The 19,989-nt window shown below is 40.2% G+C and overlaps 1 protein-coding gene across 6 annotated transcripts in view; it reads right to left on the bottom strand.

The window, feature by feature from the left end:
- Positions 1–19,989, bottom strand: part of LOC147027056 (ethanolamine-phosphate phospho-lyase-like) — a 46,587-nt gene that overhangs the window by 10,770 nt on the left and 15,828 nt on the right. For all 6 annotated transcript variants that reach the window (XR_015058657.1, XM_085883189.1, XM_085883188.1 and 3 more), the window contains 5 exons: positions 12,955–13,037; positions 10,569–10,782; positions 6,504–6,658; positions 3,604–3,693; positions 734–864 (listed from right to left, as the gene is read on the bottom strand). Coding sequence is in view for 5 of the 6 variants with exons in the window: in XM_085883189.1 (XP_085739315.1) it covers positions 734–864; positions 3,604–3,693; positions 6,504–6,658; positions 10,569–10,782; positions 12,955–13,037 (673 nt within the window). In the remaining variant the exon portion in view is untranslated. The remainder of the gene's footprint in view (positions 1–733; positions 865–3,603; positions 3,694–6,503; positions 6,659–10,568; positions 10,783–12,954; positions 13,038–19,989) is intronic.

Below are 19,989 nucleotides of genomic sequence, written 5' to 3'. Positions count from 1 at the left end.
CGTGGATAACTGATTGGCATTCGTGGTTGTTAAGCATCCCACCGTACCACGAAGTTAATTGTGAGTGGTGGCCCCAGGTCCGGTTCTTCAGAGGAGAAATGGGGATTAACCCCTCCCCCCCCCTTATAATACACTCGGTACCCATGGCCATAACAATACATATACACACATATATATATATATATATATATATATATATATATATATATATATATATATATATATATATATATATATATATATATATATATATATATATATACAATCTTGCAGGATAGCTCAGAGTACTTTCCTTTGAACTGTCTCATCTGGGTTTGATTGGTACTTTTCTGGCAACACTATCACACCCAAGAGCAAGTGATCCTTATATGTGAGAGAGATGAAGCTTGTTGCTTTGTTTGCAGATTTTCAAATGAGTGTTCCATAGTGCAATGGTACTGCAGCAAAATGTCTGCTCTTTCTCCAGCACCAAGTCTGGGCTTAACCCCTTCAAGTTAACCTCCAGCAAGTTAACTTAGATCCACGTTCATATATCAAGGTACAATTCCCACTGCCTAAGAAGCCCTTTACGATGGAGTAGAAATCTCTCCAGGATTTCTCCAGCATAAACATGAACAACTCATCCTGCTTTGTGGCTATACAGGATGATATCAGTATAAATAGTGAACCATATATCCCACCGATCTCCCAAAAAGAAACATGATATATCATGAACACCATGTACAAGTCATACCAGTGAGAATATGTTCCAGCTTGGTTGTCACGAAATCAGCATCTGCCTTTGTGAAGCACATCGGTGGCTTGAATTTGAGTACATTGCGTGCAGGTCCATCGGTACTGAGCAGCACTCGCTCATCCTTCAGCCTGACACATATCAAGTCACTTTGCTCATTCAGTGCATGTATTCACAATGTTACAAATTTCCAATTGTGGCTTACGAACTGAACCCTAGATATACAATATAAGATGGTGGTTCAAGGTTAACCTGCACTTACTGTTGTAGAAAATGTGAATGTAAAGTGGATGATATATCTGGCCTTTAGTGGGGTTGGTTAAGCATTTCCCATCTCACCTGCTTTCTGATGAAACACAAGTTATGATGGAATCCCTTTGGTGCTTACTTATTCAATTCCAGGTGTGACAAGATGCTTTAAACACATTCAATGCTGATTCACAGTTCTGCTGTAATATCACACACAAACTTTATTCGTCTTCTCTATGTGACACACTGTTTGCACCTGTTGTAGAAATACGCAGAATACTTTGCACAGCTGTAAACATTACTTCATGTGCAGAAGATGCCAAATGTTGCCACTATACAACTCCACAAACATTCAGCAATTTGTTAATCCACTAAGGCCACTATCAACGTCATGACTCGGATAACTGAAAACTTCATCTGCTTCAGCCGACTCATGAGAATTGCTGCGTCCCAAGAAATGATGGAAGGAGGAGTTAGGTGCTGGACATGCTCCTGACTGCAACATTGTCTTTATCCATTTCATCGCAGAAAACGATTCAGCAGTTTGTGAGCTCATATATCACACTCCTTGACACTCAGCTAAACACTACAATGTGAGTTATTACGGTCACGATACAAGAACGGCACTCGGTAGAGCACATATCTCCGCCAGGCTGAACGGTTTACATTTTGTCTCCCACTTATATGCCGGATCCAGATCATTACCAAAATCAAATCGATTCGTCCTTGTCACACACCAAATCTGTCTACGAAGAACTGTCCGAAACCATCCATAACTTTGTGAGATGTCCTGCTCACGGAGACAGGCAGACAGACAGACAGACAAACAAATAAGGGTGAAAACAACCTCTGTCCACCTTTGGTGATGGAGGTAAAAATCAATTGGCCCACATTGGCCTGATTCCAAGCTGCCAATAGACTGGAATCCATCACAAATTTGAGTGCATCCATGTCATTAATGAACTTCCGATAGGCATAGAGCTCAACAACACATCTGTGACTTACAAACAACCCAATAACCCCTTTTCATGTACAGCACATTCACTGATGAACTGTGAGGGAAACCATGAGGACCATAATGAAGACCACTGATGAGCAAACCAGAAGAGCACTATAATGATAAACAAGTTCCTTATCATGAATTAGTTTGAAGAACCCAACGACTCTTCTATACCACAAAAGATATTGACTACACTTAACTCTCTACACGGACATCCCACAGTATAGGTGTGATTTACTCCTCCATAACTAGAGGTTCAAGTATAACCCAAGCTGTAACCTTTGATATGGAGCGATCCTAAACTTTAGAGCGACCGGTAAATCACTTCCCCCAAAATAATTATTTCAGTAGAAATCAAAGCAATCCACTTCATATCACCAAAAGCCATCAATATGAGAAAGATTTTTGACTTTAATTTTGAAAAGTTATCATCCACCCGAGCCTTACAAAAAAAATAGGACTGGGCGTCCTGAAGCTCACCGGCATCAGGAGCAACAGTCACTCAACCCGCCCCCCCCCCCAAAAAAGACCCATTAGACCTTGTTTTTTTTAGCTTATCTGGAGTTTACATTCCAGATAAGGTATTGTCATCGCATGCCGTCCGTCCGTCTCCTTTATCGACTTCTCCAACCAAACTGCTGGGCCAATCTGCCTGAAATTTTGCAACAACGTTCCTCTCCTGACTGGTAACAGGAATTCCCAAGCTTGTTCTGGTCACATGACTTAATGTATGTCAAAATGGCCAACTTAGTAAATTTCTTCAAAAATCTTTTTCTCCAGACCCACCAGTTAGAATTCCACCAAATTTGGGTTACAGCATTAGGACAGGGTCGTGATGGTAAATTGCAGAGGTCACGCCAATCACAGAATGGGAAATGTGTCAAAATTGTGGGTTTCATAAATTTTTGGGAAAATCGTGTAAATTCCTTCAAAAATCTTTTCCTCCAGACCCACCAGTCAGAATTCCACCAAATTTGGATTGCAGCATTAGGCCAGGGTCCAGATAAGCTACAGATCCAGTGGTTCTTTTTTTTGTGATGCTGTGAATAAAATTTGGTACATTACGGGTGATGAAGGTTGTGGTCAAGTTTCATTGAAATTGTGTGTCTGTAGTTGTGCAGTTTCGGAGAAGAGAGCAAAGACCTATTTTAGGAGTCAAACCCCCCACCCCCACCCCAACCCCCACCCCATAGACCTCCTTAATAAGCACAGATTTTTATGCATCAGATATGAAGCCTGTGGCCAAGGTTCATAAAAATCGTGTGCTTGGTTCAAGCGATAATGATTGAAGTGCTTACAGACACACTGACCGACTGTCTGACTGATTCACCTACGGACACTGCTCGATCGCATAAGCTCACCGGACTAAATTCCAGGTGAGCTAAAAATGAGATGATTCTTTTTTTGGTTTTCACAAATGAAAAGAGCAAGTTAACTGAGAACCACCTTCATATATCAAGGTGCAATTCACACTCCCTCAAATGGTTTTCATAATTTTTTTCAAAAGCGATCATGCTCTTCTTCATTCATTGTTATCACTATTGATGTTCAATCAATTATCGTTTACAATATATGAAAATACTCAATGGAATTGAAAGTTTATTTGATTCTGACCACTTACCTGACGATCACATGTTGAGCCTCAGCAGTGGCTGGCTCTTTTGTCTCTCTGTCCAAGACCAGCTCGACTCCAATAAAGAGTCCCGTGCCTCTATCAAACAGAACGATGAACACACCGTGCAGATTTCACAACATTCCAGGAAATAATACGGAGACATTAAAGATTACGCAGCAGAAATAGCTCTATAATAAATAATGTAATATGTCTTGCTCTTTTACTTTCCCTTAAAAAAATAAAATCCTATTAATTCAATAAATAGCTCTATAGAATATTCCAGAATTATGACAAATAATCAATTTTTAGTTTTCAAATTTTTCAATCAAAAACAAATCGTTTTACCAGAGTGGCTCATGATTTTGTGATACTATTTGGCCTCGAAAAACCATCCACGCACTCAATGCATGGTGCACCAGTATGACATCAGTACCCCCCCCCCCTTACTGTGCATTTAATTCAGTATAGGTAATGAAGGAACGGGCAGTCTAAACGAGGAGGAGGTGGAGGAGGAAGAGAGAGAACGGAAGATTGCAACCTGCAAGTTAGAGGGTTGTCTTTGGGTGGGTTAATGGGGATTAAAAATATCATAGGTAGGAAAGATAGATAACAAAAGATGGTGGTCTTCTTCGTTCGTATGCATCACAAGTCTGCAGGGTAGCATCATTGGCTGAGGGTGTGTCTGTGCCGCTGATGTAACGCCCTCTGCTGGTTAGGGCAGGAAATTTGGAATTTGGCCGTGATGCCGGAGATGGCTCGCCAACTCTTCGCGAAGGATATTCTAACTCCGTTTAAGGTCCATCTGAGGGATGGCACACACTCTGATTAATCAGCCTGCCTGTAGAAAACGAGATAACAGTTTATAGCTAAATCGAACATGGTGATAACCTGCCATATTGAAACCCTGTAGGGAAAATCATGATTGAACCAAATTAGGAAGTAGGTTTTGCAAGTGGGAGAAAAGCAGAAAAAAAGACATCGATGTGAGCAGTAAACCTCAATTTTGGAGGCTTAATAAGAAGACGTCATTCATAGAAGAGTTTTTTTTTTCTTGCAGAGGCTGAGTTAAGGATTGTGGCTGTAAAAGCAAAGGCAACAAAACCAACAGAGAGGCAGGTGAAAACAGAAAGGCCAACAACCGACTTGTGATGAGAAAGCAACAGGACTTGTGCTTCTGCTTCTTCATGGGAGATGCCAATGACGATGAGACCTTTTGTGTTCACAGCATCCAGGAGAATCAGGAGTGAAGTGAGGACTCGACTCTCCACTCTATCAAGGTAAGGACAATGGCCTTGTAGGCCATGATAAGTTCGAAATCGACACTGGAAATACTTGGCATGATTGAGGACACCCACTCTTTCACGACCGATTTTGATAAATGAACTGCTTGGATCAGGTCATGGCTGTGGTGAGGCCCTGAGGTTTCAGGGACTGAACCTGTCTTCAAGATGTTCGATATAATGTCTTTCAGCGAGTTCATATGATAACTCAGAGATAGCTTGCTCGTCTTCGACCCGCCACATTATAAATATCTGCCACGGTGTTTTCCAGTCACAGCAATGTATCAATTAGGACACCATCATTTGAAGAAAACGTTAAGCCAACTGTCCTGTCAACTTGCATTACCTGATGGACGTTAAAACGTTCCATTATCCCTTTCAACAATAGGACTCATTCTCCGCCATTGTAATGGCCAAATTGTAACTGCACCACAAGAATTGCTGCAATCAGCTGCCGGATGCTCCATCCATATAGAATCAAAGTCTTTCATTGAATAATACAAGTTTTGTGACAGAATGTACGTCATAGGCAGGCACAGTGTGGTTTTTATAAACATGGAAATCTACTTGGTGCATGGGGAGGGATTCAGGGAAAACAAAGAACTAATTGATACTCGAGGCCCCCCCAAACCTTTTGGTTCGATGAGGAATTGATCTACGTAACATGAAAAGTAAATCTTGAACCGTTTTTGAAATATTGCGTACACAAGCCAAGTTACTGAAATGTTTGCCATGGCATCAGAATTCAGCCAATGACAGCTGTGATCTAGTCAGGTTGAGATAATGTCATGAGAAAAAATATATGTGCAATAAAAAGCTAAATGTTCAATCGTTTTTGAAACATCACGTAAACAAAAGTACATGGACAGATGATCAGTCGGTGGGTCGGTCTGATGGAGCTCATTTTCGTGTCCCCCATCTCCAAACTTGTCGGATGAGCGGGGGAACAAAAAGGAAGAACGAACGTAAGAGCAAAAAAAAAAAGTTAGTTAATTGCAAACCAGTTAAATAACGTTCTTAAACTTTCACTTTGGAACATCAAGGTGAGCAGAGCAAATCGGTTTGGTTGGCACGCCCACCTGAGTACATGAAACCTTGTAATATTGTGATCTCAGGTTCACCTCCCAGACATTTTCTTGAATGTCCTCTCGTCTCATAATATTAATTTTTTGTAAATCAGGAAGGTACCACTGTCCCTATTTTTCTTATGCTCTTCCATTAGTTTTAGACACTGTAGAATAGCCACTCGGAGGAGCGCATACCTCCATCAGGCAGATTGCGTTACACTATCCCACTGATAGGCCGGATCTGGGTTCGAATCTGATTCGGATCGGCTTGTTCTTGTCACCTAACCGACTCATCCACCAAGTTTCATCAGAATCCATCCATAACTTTTTCAGAAATCCCGCTACAGTGCCTTCAGAAAGTATTCACACCCCTCGACTTTTTGTCACATTTTGTTGTGTACAAGTTAAGGTACGGATGCCTATCGGCGGGATATAAAACGTTAACTGTTCAGCTGGTGGAGTTACGTGCTCTTCCGAGTGCCGTTGTAGTTTAATTTGATTTGAAGTACACTCATATCAAATTTTCCATCACCACCAGTACTTCCCATCAGTGGCCTACCTGATGTCTCCAATAATGGGATGACGCGATTGCAGCTTATGAAGCGTTGCGATGAGATGTGCCCCCACAATCTTGGCATTTTTCAGCAGCTCCTCTTTCTCTAACACGTCAAGCACTGCCAATCCCACAGCACAAGAAACGGGGTTTCCACCAAACTGTGAAAAGTAGATGCATGAGAGGTGAGCATTCAGTCGAACAAGAAATAACAATATTTACTCGTTACTTGCTGTGTAAAACTTTTTTCACATAGAAAAAGATAACCAAAAACAGTTCACATGGTTGAAGACATAATTGCGATCTATTTTTGGAAGATGTTATTTTTAAAAGAAGGAAGAAGCACATGGACATCTACCTAGAGATGTCTTTAAATGCAGGAAAGTCCCAAACTCACTTTAACCCTCCATAACAACAGGCCGACTGATCTTCCAATGTATTTCCGGAGTTAGCCTCGAAGAAAGGTCGAGTCTCTGGAGTTTCTGAACCTCACTGCCAGTTCTAAACTGTTTCTAAAGCCAGCCATTGCCATGAAATTGTCCACAAGCCAAGCCTTTTCTCATCTTGTAATGTCGTCTATATCCTTCATTTGAAGTGGCAAGCAAACTTTGATGGTGGATTATGTTTCCTAATAGTTCAGCTTCATTGCGGGAGATTCCATGGATTTTTAGGGCCTTCATCTCCATTGAATCAAGATGTGAAAGGTGAGAGGTATGGGGCACTGACCCAAAGGGGAGAGCAGCATTCCATCGAGCTGCAGATGAAGGTCTTGCACATTGTTATGAGTTAAGTTTGGCCAAAGACAGACTTGACACAATGAAGGATGCCTAATCTACAGTTGGTTTTGGTGGCCAAGACGGCTTGATAGAAAGCTGAGTCTTTGGGTCTGCTACTCACTCGCAGCATGTGAGTTAACGGCCTTGAAGTCTTTTACCATCTGTCTTACTGTCTTGCACCTCCGGTATTTATTGAAGCCTCACTCTGTCCTTTAGAGTCTTGTGCACCTTCTCATCCTCCGAGCTTCCAGATCTCTATAGCTTATTCTCCCTCACAAGTATAAGCTTAAGCTGCCCTCTCCACTAAAGTCTCCACAGTAGATTCTGTAAGTGATGTCGCAAGCATCGAATTTCTGCCAACATCTCATTCTTTCACTTCAATGGTTCAATCACTAATCATGTGTTTGCTTTCCACCCCAGTCACTCAACTCTTGATTGTTGCTTCTCGGCACACAGCAACGGATGGAGCGTCTGAATCAGAAACAGGTGAGAGCAGTGTCTCGTTTCTTATCCAGTGCCTTCGACACAGTCGCCTGGATCAGCATAGGTGTCTGAGTGTGGCATCCAACACTTGCATCATGTCTCGCACTTGTGGCTTTTGATGAGTCTTTATCAACTGAGCACCTTGGTAATGAAGTTGGTAAACTCTTGTTAAATTGCCGATACTGGTGGTGGGGTTTGATTCCCATTGTTGTTGCTCAGAATAAATTTCGGCATTCTGTGATGGTGTGGTGAGTTGTACAGGATTGATTCCTTGCCACAGAAATGTACACGACCTGCCATGAAGTTCCATTGCTCCACCAAGAGTGCGACCCTCCACCACAAGCATCAATTTCTATACCTATTGAGATTTGTGTGCAACAAGGGAGCATTTTTGGTCCAAATTTTATTCTTGGATGAGTTGTTTCCTTGAAAAATTATCTTTACCATATCTTATACGTCTCAAAATCATGTTGAACAGTTCTCCATCTCATTGATAGAGTATCATTGGCTGAATCGTTCATTGCCGACCTCCAGACGATCAACAAGTGGTCCAACACTTGCAGCATGACTTTTAATTTGAGTAAGTCCCACATCATCAGAGCTTCTCTCTGCAACACAATCAGGTAAACCCACCTATCTACTTCTGCAATGAAGTTTTTGAAGAAGTTCTTTCTTTTGAAATATTGTGCCTTAGAAGAAGCAATGAACTCTCCTCGGCTGATCAGCACAGCTGACCACAAAGGTCACGCACAGATTGGACATTTTACGCCGAGAAAATTCCTTCCGAGAGTCCGCATAACTTATAAAGGCCAATAATGCATTTGTTTAATGCCCTATGGAATATTGTTCACTCTGGGAGGAGACCAATACATCTTGATACTGGAAGCCATGGAAGGCAAGGCTCTGAAAATCATTAGCATTACCCATAATTGGGCTGTCACACAGGTTATACTGTTTTGTCACTGCAGACAGGTTTGAGATACTAGGGTCCTGAGTTTGAGTCCTGTCGGCTACTGAATTAACACCATGTGGGGTTGACTCAGGCTGTCACCCTTCTAAGATTGGTGAAATGAGTACCAGTGTACTGGTAAAAGGGGCACTGCATCAGCGGCATAGCTACATCCCTAACCAAAGATGCAACCAGCAGCCACAAGGCTGCATACGAGAGTGTGTGTGTGTGTGTGTGTGTGTGTGTGTGTGTGTGTGTGTGTGTGTGTGTGTGTGTGTGTGTGTGTGTGTGTGTGTGTGTGTGTGTGTGTGTGTGTGTGTGTGTGTGTGTGTGTGTGTGTGTGTGTGTGTGTGTGTGTGTGCACTGTAGTGTAGATAGGATGGTCTTTCAATCTTTGACCATTTTTCTTCCACTCTTACTCCTCCTGCCCTTTCAGTCATTCATCTCTCCTCAGTTCTACCAGGATGAATATATTCATCCAGAAACTCCACAAAGTCAACATTTCAAAGTTTAGTCTTTTTCATAACCTGTTTTGCATTGTTTCACTCTTTTTTCCAAATGATGGAATTGCCTTCATGTGTCTGTCCATTCATGTTCCTCCCTCCAGTGCTTCAAGATTTCAGCTCAAGGTAATGTTGTTTTACATTTCCAGTGATCATCATTTTGAATCCCATATAACCCTTTGCCATACTTCACCTATTCTTGCAGGTTATGGTCATCCCATATGAGCCTCAACCTTGCATAAATATTGTGCCCACCCCCCTCCCTTCCCTCCATTCCTTCCTTTACATGTGCGAAACTGTATTTACCATTCTGTTGCCAAGTCCTCTTCCCTCCGGTCTTTCAAGACTCCAGCTCACCATCATCTCATTGTTTATCCCCTTTGTACCTTTGACTCTTCTCCATCATATCTGTTTTCTACTGTCCTTTTACTTCCTGCTCCTCTCATCATGCTGGCACAAATGTGTATCCATATGTTGTTGTTCACTTACCTCCTCCTTACATCACTATCAATCCATTGACTCCCTCCCTCTGTTTAAAATTTTCTTAAACATCTGTATTTTGAAATGAATTCTTAAGAACTGCTCTCCCCTCAGGTCTGGCTCCCCTGCCCCACATCTTGCTCAGCTTGATGCCATGGAAACCAAGGCCTTCCAGATTATTGGAATATCCCATGATGAAGCTGAGTCTATGGGTCGATCGCGCCACCATTGCAGACAGGTTGGTGATCTCTCTGTCTTCTACCTCCTCCTTTCTGGTCTTGCACCCTCTCCTCTTTCCATGCTTTGTCCCTGCCCTCTCAGGTTTCTGCAGGACACACACAATCTACCATAAACCCCCTTTGGGTGAAACAACCTAAATCAAGGATCACTGCTCATCTCCACTCATTTGTTTCTCTTTTTTTAACCACCTGTGGAACAAACTTCCACTTTTTCTTCAATCTCATTCTTCCATCCAGGTCTTCAATACATCTGTTCACCACCATCTCAGATCATCTCCAATCCAAAACCATGATCTTTTCTACCCTCATTAACCCACACCTCCTCTCTCATCACACTACAATCCCTCCTCCTTCAAAATTTCCAGTTTTACCTTCTGAGAGTTTCCTTCTGTATCTGTCTTGTCCACCCCATGCAACCTCTCCTGCCCGCCAATTCCTCCCCGCACCCATTGTTTGTCCAAGCCTCACTCTATCTTGGCCTTCAACTCTGCTGTTGGCATTTCTCCCCTCCTCCAATTGCTCCTTATGTCCCCTTGTGTCCTGATCCATTCAGTGTACTAATACTAGCTTTTCCACGAGCCTCAACTATGCATACAAAAATATATAATGTGCTGTTAAAGATAAGAATAAGACAGACGCACAGTGTTGAAGTACTCGATGCTGGAGCTGCTGGCGATGGCGGCAGTAGTCACCACACATGCTAGAGGGTGCCCATTTCCCATTGGCTTTCCCATGGTCACCACATCTGGTACAAATCCATGCTGCAGCTGAAATGCCCAAAAGGAAGATCCAACACGTCCAAAGCCAACCTGAACTTCATCCGCAATGAACACCCCACCTGCTTGGTGCACGTGTCTGCAGCCATGAAACCAGAAATGTGAAGGAAGAGGAAAGAAAATATTAAAAACGGAACTTTGTAATTAATACCAAATTATGTTAAATTCATCATTCTAGAATCTAGATTCATGGTACAATTGTTTTAAAGAAAAGAAAAAAAATTGAGAAAAGCCCATGTGATGATCTTGGTAAAAGAAAGTAATGTGCGCGATGGGTTTCAAGTTATTAGTATGAAACTCAACCGAGGGTTTTTTGCATTTAAACACGGCGTCACCAATGAACTTTGTGACGATTTGCTGACAAATGGAAAGGGAAGCAAGACTTTGAATACCATGAGGATGTGAGATCCAGAAAACACACAAAACAGTAAGAGTGATACACAAATTAAGAAAAATGCTAAAAAAAAATGTTTTTGTAGTTTTAGTAGTTTTGTGGGGGGTTTTTTTGTAGTTTTTATAGTTTTGTATTATTTTTGTTTTTTTCTTTCCAGTGGAAGGGGCATGGGCATAGACAGTCTTGGGTGAAAAACACAAAACATCAACCACACAACACCCCTTGATGAGACCCCTACCAACAACACTGTGCACATGTATAGAATCACACATCATAGGAGGATTGGGAAATAAAAATAACAATAATTACATGGAGAGAGGGGTTTAAGAGAACAGTATTGAATATAAACGGCAGAAATTTAACCAATATCAGGATGGAGAAGCTTGTAGCTATCGCAGTCGGCAGTTTGGATTGCGAGACAGTTGCCATTAAGTGAAGGTATGCTATTTAAATGCTTATGGCATCACTTTATCGTAGTATTTTTGAAGCATATCATTTTGTACACATTTGAATGGGAGACTATTCTTTCCCTGTACCACCCCTAGATATGGAGTAGGACCATACTCCATGATAAGAAATTATTGAAGCCTCACATATATTTTTATTCATGGTTTTGGTTTCTGTATTTGATTTAGGACAAAACTACCTTCAAAGGAGTTCAGCACAGAGTTACCAAATTTATTCCAAGGTTATATTGGCTAAATTATTTGGAGCAATTGAGGGAGATCAAGCATTTTACATTCAAAATGAGTTGATGAAAAGGGAACCTCATAGACATTTTGAAGATAATAAAGGGCATTGATAACACTGGTCTGCGTCATTTCAGAGGTCTAGGTTTTCTCAATGGTACTGATACGTTTTTTGCATGCTGAATTCAGAAATGTATCTCATTTCGCTCAATCAGATCAAGTGTACTTGTGTGTCATTATATGTATAGTTTGTACATTTTCTGTCAATGTAAGTCTGATTTTGAATTTTAAAAAATGCTAATTAAAAAATTAAAAATTTTGATTTTTTTTTGCTTAAAATTGAGATAGCATCAAAACTTGACCTGATTGAGCGAAATTAGATACATTTCTGAATTCAGCATGCAAAAAGCATATATGATCCGTTGAGAAAACCTAGACCTCTGAAAAAAAATATTTCAAATGCAGCCCAGTGATTTGAGAAAAACAGGATGTGACAGGACCAGCGGTACAGCTTGAGAGTGAAAAAGAGAAGAGTCATGACAGAAGCGAGGCAGGGGACTATTTCACATGGATCGTTATCAATGTATGGAATGGTATTCCTGGGAAGGTGTTCATAGTGCGACAGCAATTGGGTTTTAACTCAAATTGGAGAAGTATCTAGAAGCAATGGAGATTGTGGGTCCATCCTTGCAGAAGTGATAGATAGGCTGGGATTGGTTGGTTATGACTTGTGGGTGTTGTTTGCATAATGTACCATTTGGATATGTCATGTTATCATTCTTGATGTAAGGTGTGGGAATTGTGAATTATGAATGTGTCATCTGTGTTAATTCAACTCCTACCCAATTGCTTCCTCCCTCCCCTTCCCCCAAAAGCCTTGTCTTCCATATACAGTATTGCAAGGAGTAGTGTCTTGTCTGTTGTGTACCTATTTGGCTTTGCCTCTCCCTGTAACCTTTCCCTTTTCCCATTCCAAACATACTCTTTTTCATCCCCACTTCCTCTCCTGATTCCTTATCCACATCTCTCACTCCCCCCCCCCCCCTCCAGATGACAGTTGTGCTTTTTCCTGTGTTTAATTGACATCGTGACAATGTGACCTTCATTTTAAGTCTCAGCCAATGCCAAATGTTATGCCACCACATGCAGTTACCATATTACCACGTACTCAATGACACGCTGAAAGTATCCCTCTGGTGGGATAACTTGCCCTCCACAGCTCTGTAAAGACTCAGCCAGAAACGCTGCAATCTGGGCACACAAAGAAGCAGTCCTACAACTTCGCCGACGTCCTATTTTAAGGACGATTAAGCATATTTATCTTCTAATCAAAAAGTCCATATCTTCTAAATACCTTTTCTCGATAACTTCAGGTCTGTTGGAGTGTTTTAAAGGGCAGGTGACATCACGAGGTATAAAATGTGTATGATAATTGATGCAGTGAAAATATGTGATGCTGTATTAAATTTTGTGATTATGAGCTTATATGAAGACTATTCATCGATTTCATGTCTTCTACTTCTTCCTCGTCACATTTAATCATTCAACCTTTATTCGAAAGAACGCGACATGCAATGGATCAGTAGTGATTACCTCACTGGGTTTGTAATATTAAAAGCAAGTTGGCTCACCAGATCAACATCGGGTTATTTAGATTTTAGTAAAGCATCATGAAGATGCTGGAGCATAAATTAAAATGGGAGAGCACCACAGCAATGATGGGCCAAATGGCCTAATTTCCTTCTATGAGGTTGTACAGGATTGTGTGATGACTACTTACACTCGAAGTAGTCTTGTGGCAACTGTGGACCCTTTTCTACTGTGTATTAATTTCTATTCTGCATACAAAATACAAATATTTAAATGCAATTAGTTTGATTCCTGACAAATAATTCACCTTTGAAAGTGCCCAACGTGAAAGGGAAGGGCATCGCAGAAGGGGCGACACATAAGCCAAGTTCCGCCCCTCTCCCCGCCGAGGGAGGTACCTGACTTACGACGCTCAAATGCACAGAGAACCGTTATTTCTTGTTTTAAAATCAATTTGATTAAAACTGCATTTTTAACCTCCACCATCGAAGATGGATGGAGGTTACTGTTTTCACCCCTGTCTGTTTGTTTGTTTGTTTGTTTGTGAACAGTATTACGGAAAAAAAAAACTCCTCGACGGATTTCGACGAAACTTGGTGGGGGGGTTAGGTATGGTCCAAGGATCATGCCATTAGATTTTGGACTTGGTCCAAAGTCTAATATGGCCGCTATGGCGGCCAGTTTGAAAAAATATTTGAATTTTTGTTTTTGCATTTCTACATGTTTTAAGTGATTTCCAACCCCAAAAAAAATTTGTTGGAGAAAAAAAAAAAATTTGCAACTTTTTTTTTCAAAAATGATACTTTTAAAAAAAATTATACTAATATTTTTTAAATTTGAATTATGTATGGTCAAGTATATGATAAACAAATCATCACATGGTTAATTGGTGATATGGGTTTTATCTACTCGTGGCTGATATGATATCACTCGTTCGTGACTTGGTGGGGGGATTAGGTATGGTCCAAGGACCATGCCGTTAGATTTTGGACTTGGTCCCAAAGTCCAATATGGCCACTATGGTGGCCATTTTGAAAAAATATTTGATTTTTTTTTTGCATTTCTACATGTTTTAATTGATTTCCAACCAAAAAAAAATAAAAAATTGTTTGAGACAAAAAAAACCCGAAAGTTTTGCAACTTTTCTTTTCAACAAAATTTCGATTTTTTTTTTTTTTGCATTTTACATGGTATAAGTTATTTCCAACAAAAAAAACATGCCAAAATTATAATTGCGGCTGATTTTGGAACTTCAGGTGGATATACCCACGTAAAATCAATTTCTGTCTTAAGGAATCTAGTTATGACGAATGCATTGAGTATGTAAAAGTTAAAAGTAAAAGGGAAAGTTGCAAACTATAACTCTTTAGGCAATGTTGACGTCAAGTTGAATGAATAGGATATCAGGTTCACTTGAGTGACCGAGCAGTATTGGCGGCGGAGGTTTTGCGCTCTACCGAGTGCTCCCCCTCTAGTTTTTTTATTGTGATATTGACCTACCGTGTGTCACAATCATGTGATACAGCAAATTTCGGGGCAATTGGCCCATGGGTCTGGAATTGTATCACAAATAAAAAAAGATAGTGACATACATGGGGCTCTTATCATAGATTAATTGACAGTTCTAATTTGGCAATTTGGTTTGTTTGTTCCTGCATAATTACGATAACCTTTATGGTTGTGCAATATCCACTACATGGTTTATTGATGCTCTCTCCTGTCATGAAATTAAATCTCTTCAAAGGGGCAGCCATAGCAGCATGAAGGACGCACTCCCTGGGTCTGCGGTGGTTCGTCCCGACTTGTCACTGCCACCCCCCTCAACCTATTCGGAGTATGAAGGCGTTTATCCCACAGTTTCAGTTCCATGAGATCTGTTTGAGTTATATGGTGATCTGTTAAAGATCTGTTTGAGCTATATGGTGGGTTGTAGAGAGATAAAATTGGCAATACTTATCTTTATATGCAAATTTACCGAAATTGTTTCTTGGCTTTTATGGGTGTATATTAAACCCACCGACGATGGGAAAAACAGGCACTCAAATTGCTAATTTCGGATCCAAACTTCTCCCGGAATTATGTTATTTGGTAGCAATCCGACATGAACTGTTTTATATAAAATCAAATTTAATAATGTAATCGTGATTTGTATGCATAATGCTGTATTGCTGTGTGATACGTGTGCAGTCAGCCATCATTATTACCATCTAACAGTCATTCTTTGCTTTGCTGCTATCATAACAAATATTATTACTGCTTTAATTTAGATATTACAAAGATTAATCATCTGAATTTGTAAAATCGGCAAACTTCTGGCAGAACTACAGTGTTCACTTGCAATTTATATCAACATTTAATCTGAATTGATGTGCTACTTGTTGAGATAAGATGAGATGTACGATAATCTGTTACAGAGCGTCAGTGCTGCCGAAGCAGTTTCTTGGCAAGAGTCATACTGGGTGGTTTGCCATTGCTTTCCCAGCAGTCATTCAAGGGAAGGAATATTGGAATTTGTTCAGGATGCCGGCGATAGCTCGCCGACTCTTCGCAAAGGTCACCATGGGATCTTTAATGTGCACCAAATACTATCGGTGGATGGGATACTCATTTCGCATCCACCCGAGGGATGGCACACACATTGATGAATCATCCAACCTGTGAAAAAACGGGATGACAATTTATAGCTGGATATGCGTACCCAGGCTAGATGGCTTTGATCCCATTCAAATCCAGGTTAGATGGCTTGGAGACGAGTGTACATACCTCCAAGCTATTCTGCCAACCCCTAACTACTTTTAATTCATCGTCAATACATTTCATAATTCCACGTTGGCTTATTTAACATTCCTTCTGAATGCATCGATCATGATCCTCGAGACCACATATTCAACTCCCATACAGTATGGATTTGTTCATTGTCTACTAATGTCTTTGCAATTCATGTAAAAGTACTCTAATATCTCACAAGGTCTTTGTTCTGCAGGTTATGTTTGGAAAAGCTCTTACGATATCATATATATATATATATATATATATATATATATATATATATATATATATATATATATGTATATATATATATATGTATATATATATATATATATGTATATATATATATATATATATATATATATATATATGTATATATATATATATATATATGTATATATATATATATATATATATATATATATATATATATATATATATCATATATATATATATATATATATATATATATATATACACTTGCGGGGTGTGCTTAAACATTGTGTAAACATATGAACCCCATATTTCCCCATTGTCTCGGGTCGCTCACCTGAATTTGATTTTTCTTTATTTTTTTCATTTATTTATATTTTCATTTACGGATGCTTTCCGATGATTATGTGATTTTTCCTGATGCATTGGCTTCAACGTCTGTTGGCACACAAAATTACCGTGCTTCCCCGTTGTCTTGGGTCACTCACCTGCATTTCATTTTGGTTCACGAGTCAGTAAGTAACCACTATATTCGTTATGGGTGTGTGTCTGTCTGTCTGTCTGTCTGTCTGTCTGTGTCTGTCTGTGTCTGTCTGTCCCGAGCATAGCTCCGTGGGTTTTGATCCGATCCTGATAAAATTTGGGTGGGGGGTTTATATCATGATCTAGTTGTGTTTTCCTGAGAATGGGGGTGCTGCGCCCATTATGGGCGGAGCCACGCCCAAAAAACATGTGTTTTTAGGGAGTAGCCGATTTCAAGTTACATCTTCTCCGAGGGGGTTTGTCGAATCTGGCAGGGGTTTCGGTATTTGGTTAGCCCAATGGCACCTGCATAGCCCTATGGGGCTCGATTTTTCATTTTTGTCCCAAGGTCAAGGTCACAAGGTCACAAACTTAGAAAATTGCGAATTTTGACGTAAAAAATCATAAGACTGCCCAAACTTTGAGAGCTCGGATGACAATTTTTTTATGCATAATCTTGAGGTCATTCCGCACCTAAAGTCTTGAAACCATTTTGCTCTATCTCTAACACCTTGCCCGTGGCGCCCCTTCAAGTTTTTTTTACGCTGATTTCATCAAAGTATGGATAATCCGTGGAGTGCGAAATGGCATATTTCCTATATGACGTTATATTGTTCCTGGAATGTTCCAGAGGAAGTTTTCCACCAAAGGTCATAATCCTTGACCTTTGACCTTTAAAGTTCACAAAGGTCAAATTTTCAAAGTTGTGGGAATCGAACCGGGTTTTCGACCTTCTTCGACAAACTAACTCCAATAAGCTATAGCACGTATCCTATTTCCTTATTTTAATGTCCACAACATTATTTTGGGACCTTTAAAAGTTATGCAAAGGTCAAATTTTGAAAGTTGTTGAACGAAACCGGGTTTTCGACATTTTGCAGCTAATAACCTGTCACTCGTACCACATCATGTTGATCATTTTTATAACTTGGTCAAACATTATCACATTGTCTCATCCTTGACTTCTGAAACGATCTACATCGTCAAATACCACTCGTGAACCATCGTCGTCTTCAAACTTGTTTCATTTACTTTTTAAAATGTATTCATTTTTATTTATTTATATTTTCAATGATGGACGCTTTCTGAAGGTTCTGTGATTATGCCCAGTGTATCGGCTTCGATGTCCATTAGAATGTAACATTTCAGCTTTCTACGTCACCCAGAAGGTACTGATCTTTAATATCAGTCAGTGAGTAAGTCAGTCAGTCGGTCAGTGGGTTAGTCAATGGTGAGAAAGAGCTTTATATGTTAGATTGAAAAGGACCTGAGGATTTCTCAGTTATGTTTCCAGACTATTGAACAGGACTTTACTGTTAAACAATCTTTCTATTCAAATAAACCCCCTCACCCCTTCCCCTGTGTAAATATCCTCTTCAATCTTCTTGTTCAGCTTACTGAACATTTTCCATTTGAAATTCTCTGCTATCCTATCAGGTGAAGAGTTATTTGGTGTATCGTCAGTATACTGAACATATAACCAGGATGGAGGAGGTTATTTGGGGAGAGCGAGTGGGGTGGGGGATGGGGATGAGAGGAGAGGTTAGGGGTGGGTTCTAGGATGTTTTACCCTTTTCCCATGAGGGGCATACACTACATGTGACATTCATCTGTTTGCACATTTGATCAGTTATCGTTCATTCTGCAGCATGCGTTTATTTATGTCAAAGATTCATTCTCAGCATATGTCCTTACGAAAGATGGTCGAGTATTTTAATTAATCTACCAGTGCCTCACCAACTATACTCCCCATCATCCGCAGAGGCCGATTATGTTATTGTCGTACAAACAAAATAATTCTATTATAAATCAAAGCATGGGCCTCACAAAACTAATCAATCGAAGTTGGGAGTTAGATTTTGATTTTTTTATCTCTCGTATATCAACTACAAGGTTTTCCATAAGGTACCATGAGATAATTAACACCAATAAGTTAATAAAGATGTGGCCATCCAACAATTAATATATTAAAGCAGCCGGAATTGTCTGCCTGTCCGTCTGTCCGTCCGTCCATCCCTTTTGTCCATCTATCTGTCTGTCTGTCACGTTATTTTTGATGGGGAATCATTATGGCGTGACATGTTGCGCTAAGCTAGATCTCCACAGACATGCACGTCATCCCAGCATCCAGCACTCAACTCAAAACATCGCTTCACTGGTGGCACTTGAACACCATAAACCCATATATCTGACTCTACCTGACTATCTGTCACGCTCTTTTTGATGGGGCATCATTATGGCGTCACATCTTGCGCTAAGCTAGATCTCCACAGACATGCACGTCATCCCAGCATCCAGCACTCAACTCATAACATCGCTTCACTGGTGGCACTTGAACACCATAAACCCATATATCTGACTCTATCTGACTATCTGACGTCTGTAGGTGATGGGCTGAATGCCAGACGCTAGGTGTTGGTATGACGGATTTAGTAAGATTGGTGGTGTAGTAAGATGGCATTCCGTCTGGGATATCACTATGGCGTTACACTTAAGGCTAGGCAAGGCCTTTGTGACGGTGTATTCTTCATGACTCAATGAGAATTGTATTTTGCAAGTCAGAAAAAAAAAACCGATTTAACGTCTGATCCCTGAAAACATAAAATTAATTAATCATATTTGTTGTTTTTTTTCGCGAATAAGTGTGCGTATTACTAAATTAACACTGAGTTGTTAGCAGCAAGCGAAATGTTTCTGGAATTAAAAAAATTGCAAATATTGACTGTCAATAACCTCGATGATTGTCGTGACTACTGTAACATATATAAGTTATGTTGTTCAATTACCGTCAGCAAAGAGACGGGTTCAATGCTAGTGGCTCAAAAATACAATGTTGATGTCGATCTATTTAACCACATTCTGTAAGGCACAATGGTTAGATCATACACCCTGACACTGGGCGAACGGTGGTTTCAACCCTGACAAGGTCATACCAAAGACCAAAGACTTTAATAAATGGTGCACGAAGCTTCCTTGCCTGAGGCTTATCATTTTAAATGGATCGAGCATGGACAATTAACAACTGTAAGTTGGAATTCATAATACAGGCTTGATGGGCATAATGGCCTACTAGTAAGGGAACTCATATTATCCAGGACTCATTATGTTC

Source organism: Eptatretus burgeri, chromosome 5, assembly GCF_056783735.1.
Source record: "Eptatretus burgeri isolate ZD-2024b chromosome 5, Ebu_testis_v1, whole genome shotgun sequence".
In the NCBI taxonomy this organism is placed as follows: Eukaryota; Metazoa; Chordata; class Myxini; order Myxiniformes; family Myxinidae; genus Eptatretus; species Eptatretus burgeri.
This window is presented reverse-complemented; position numbering and strand designations above follow the sequence as displayed.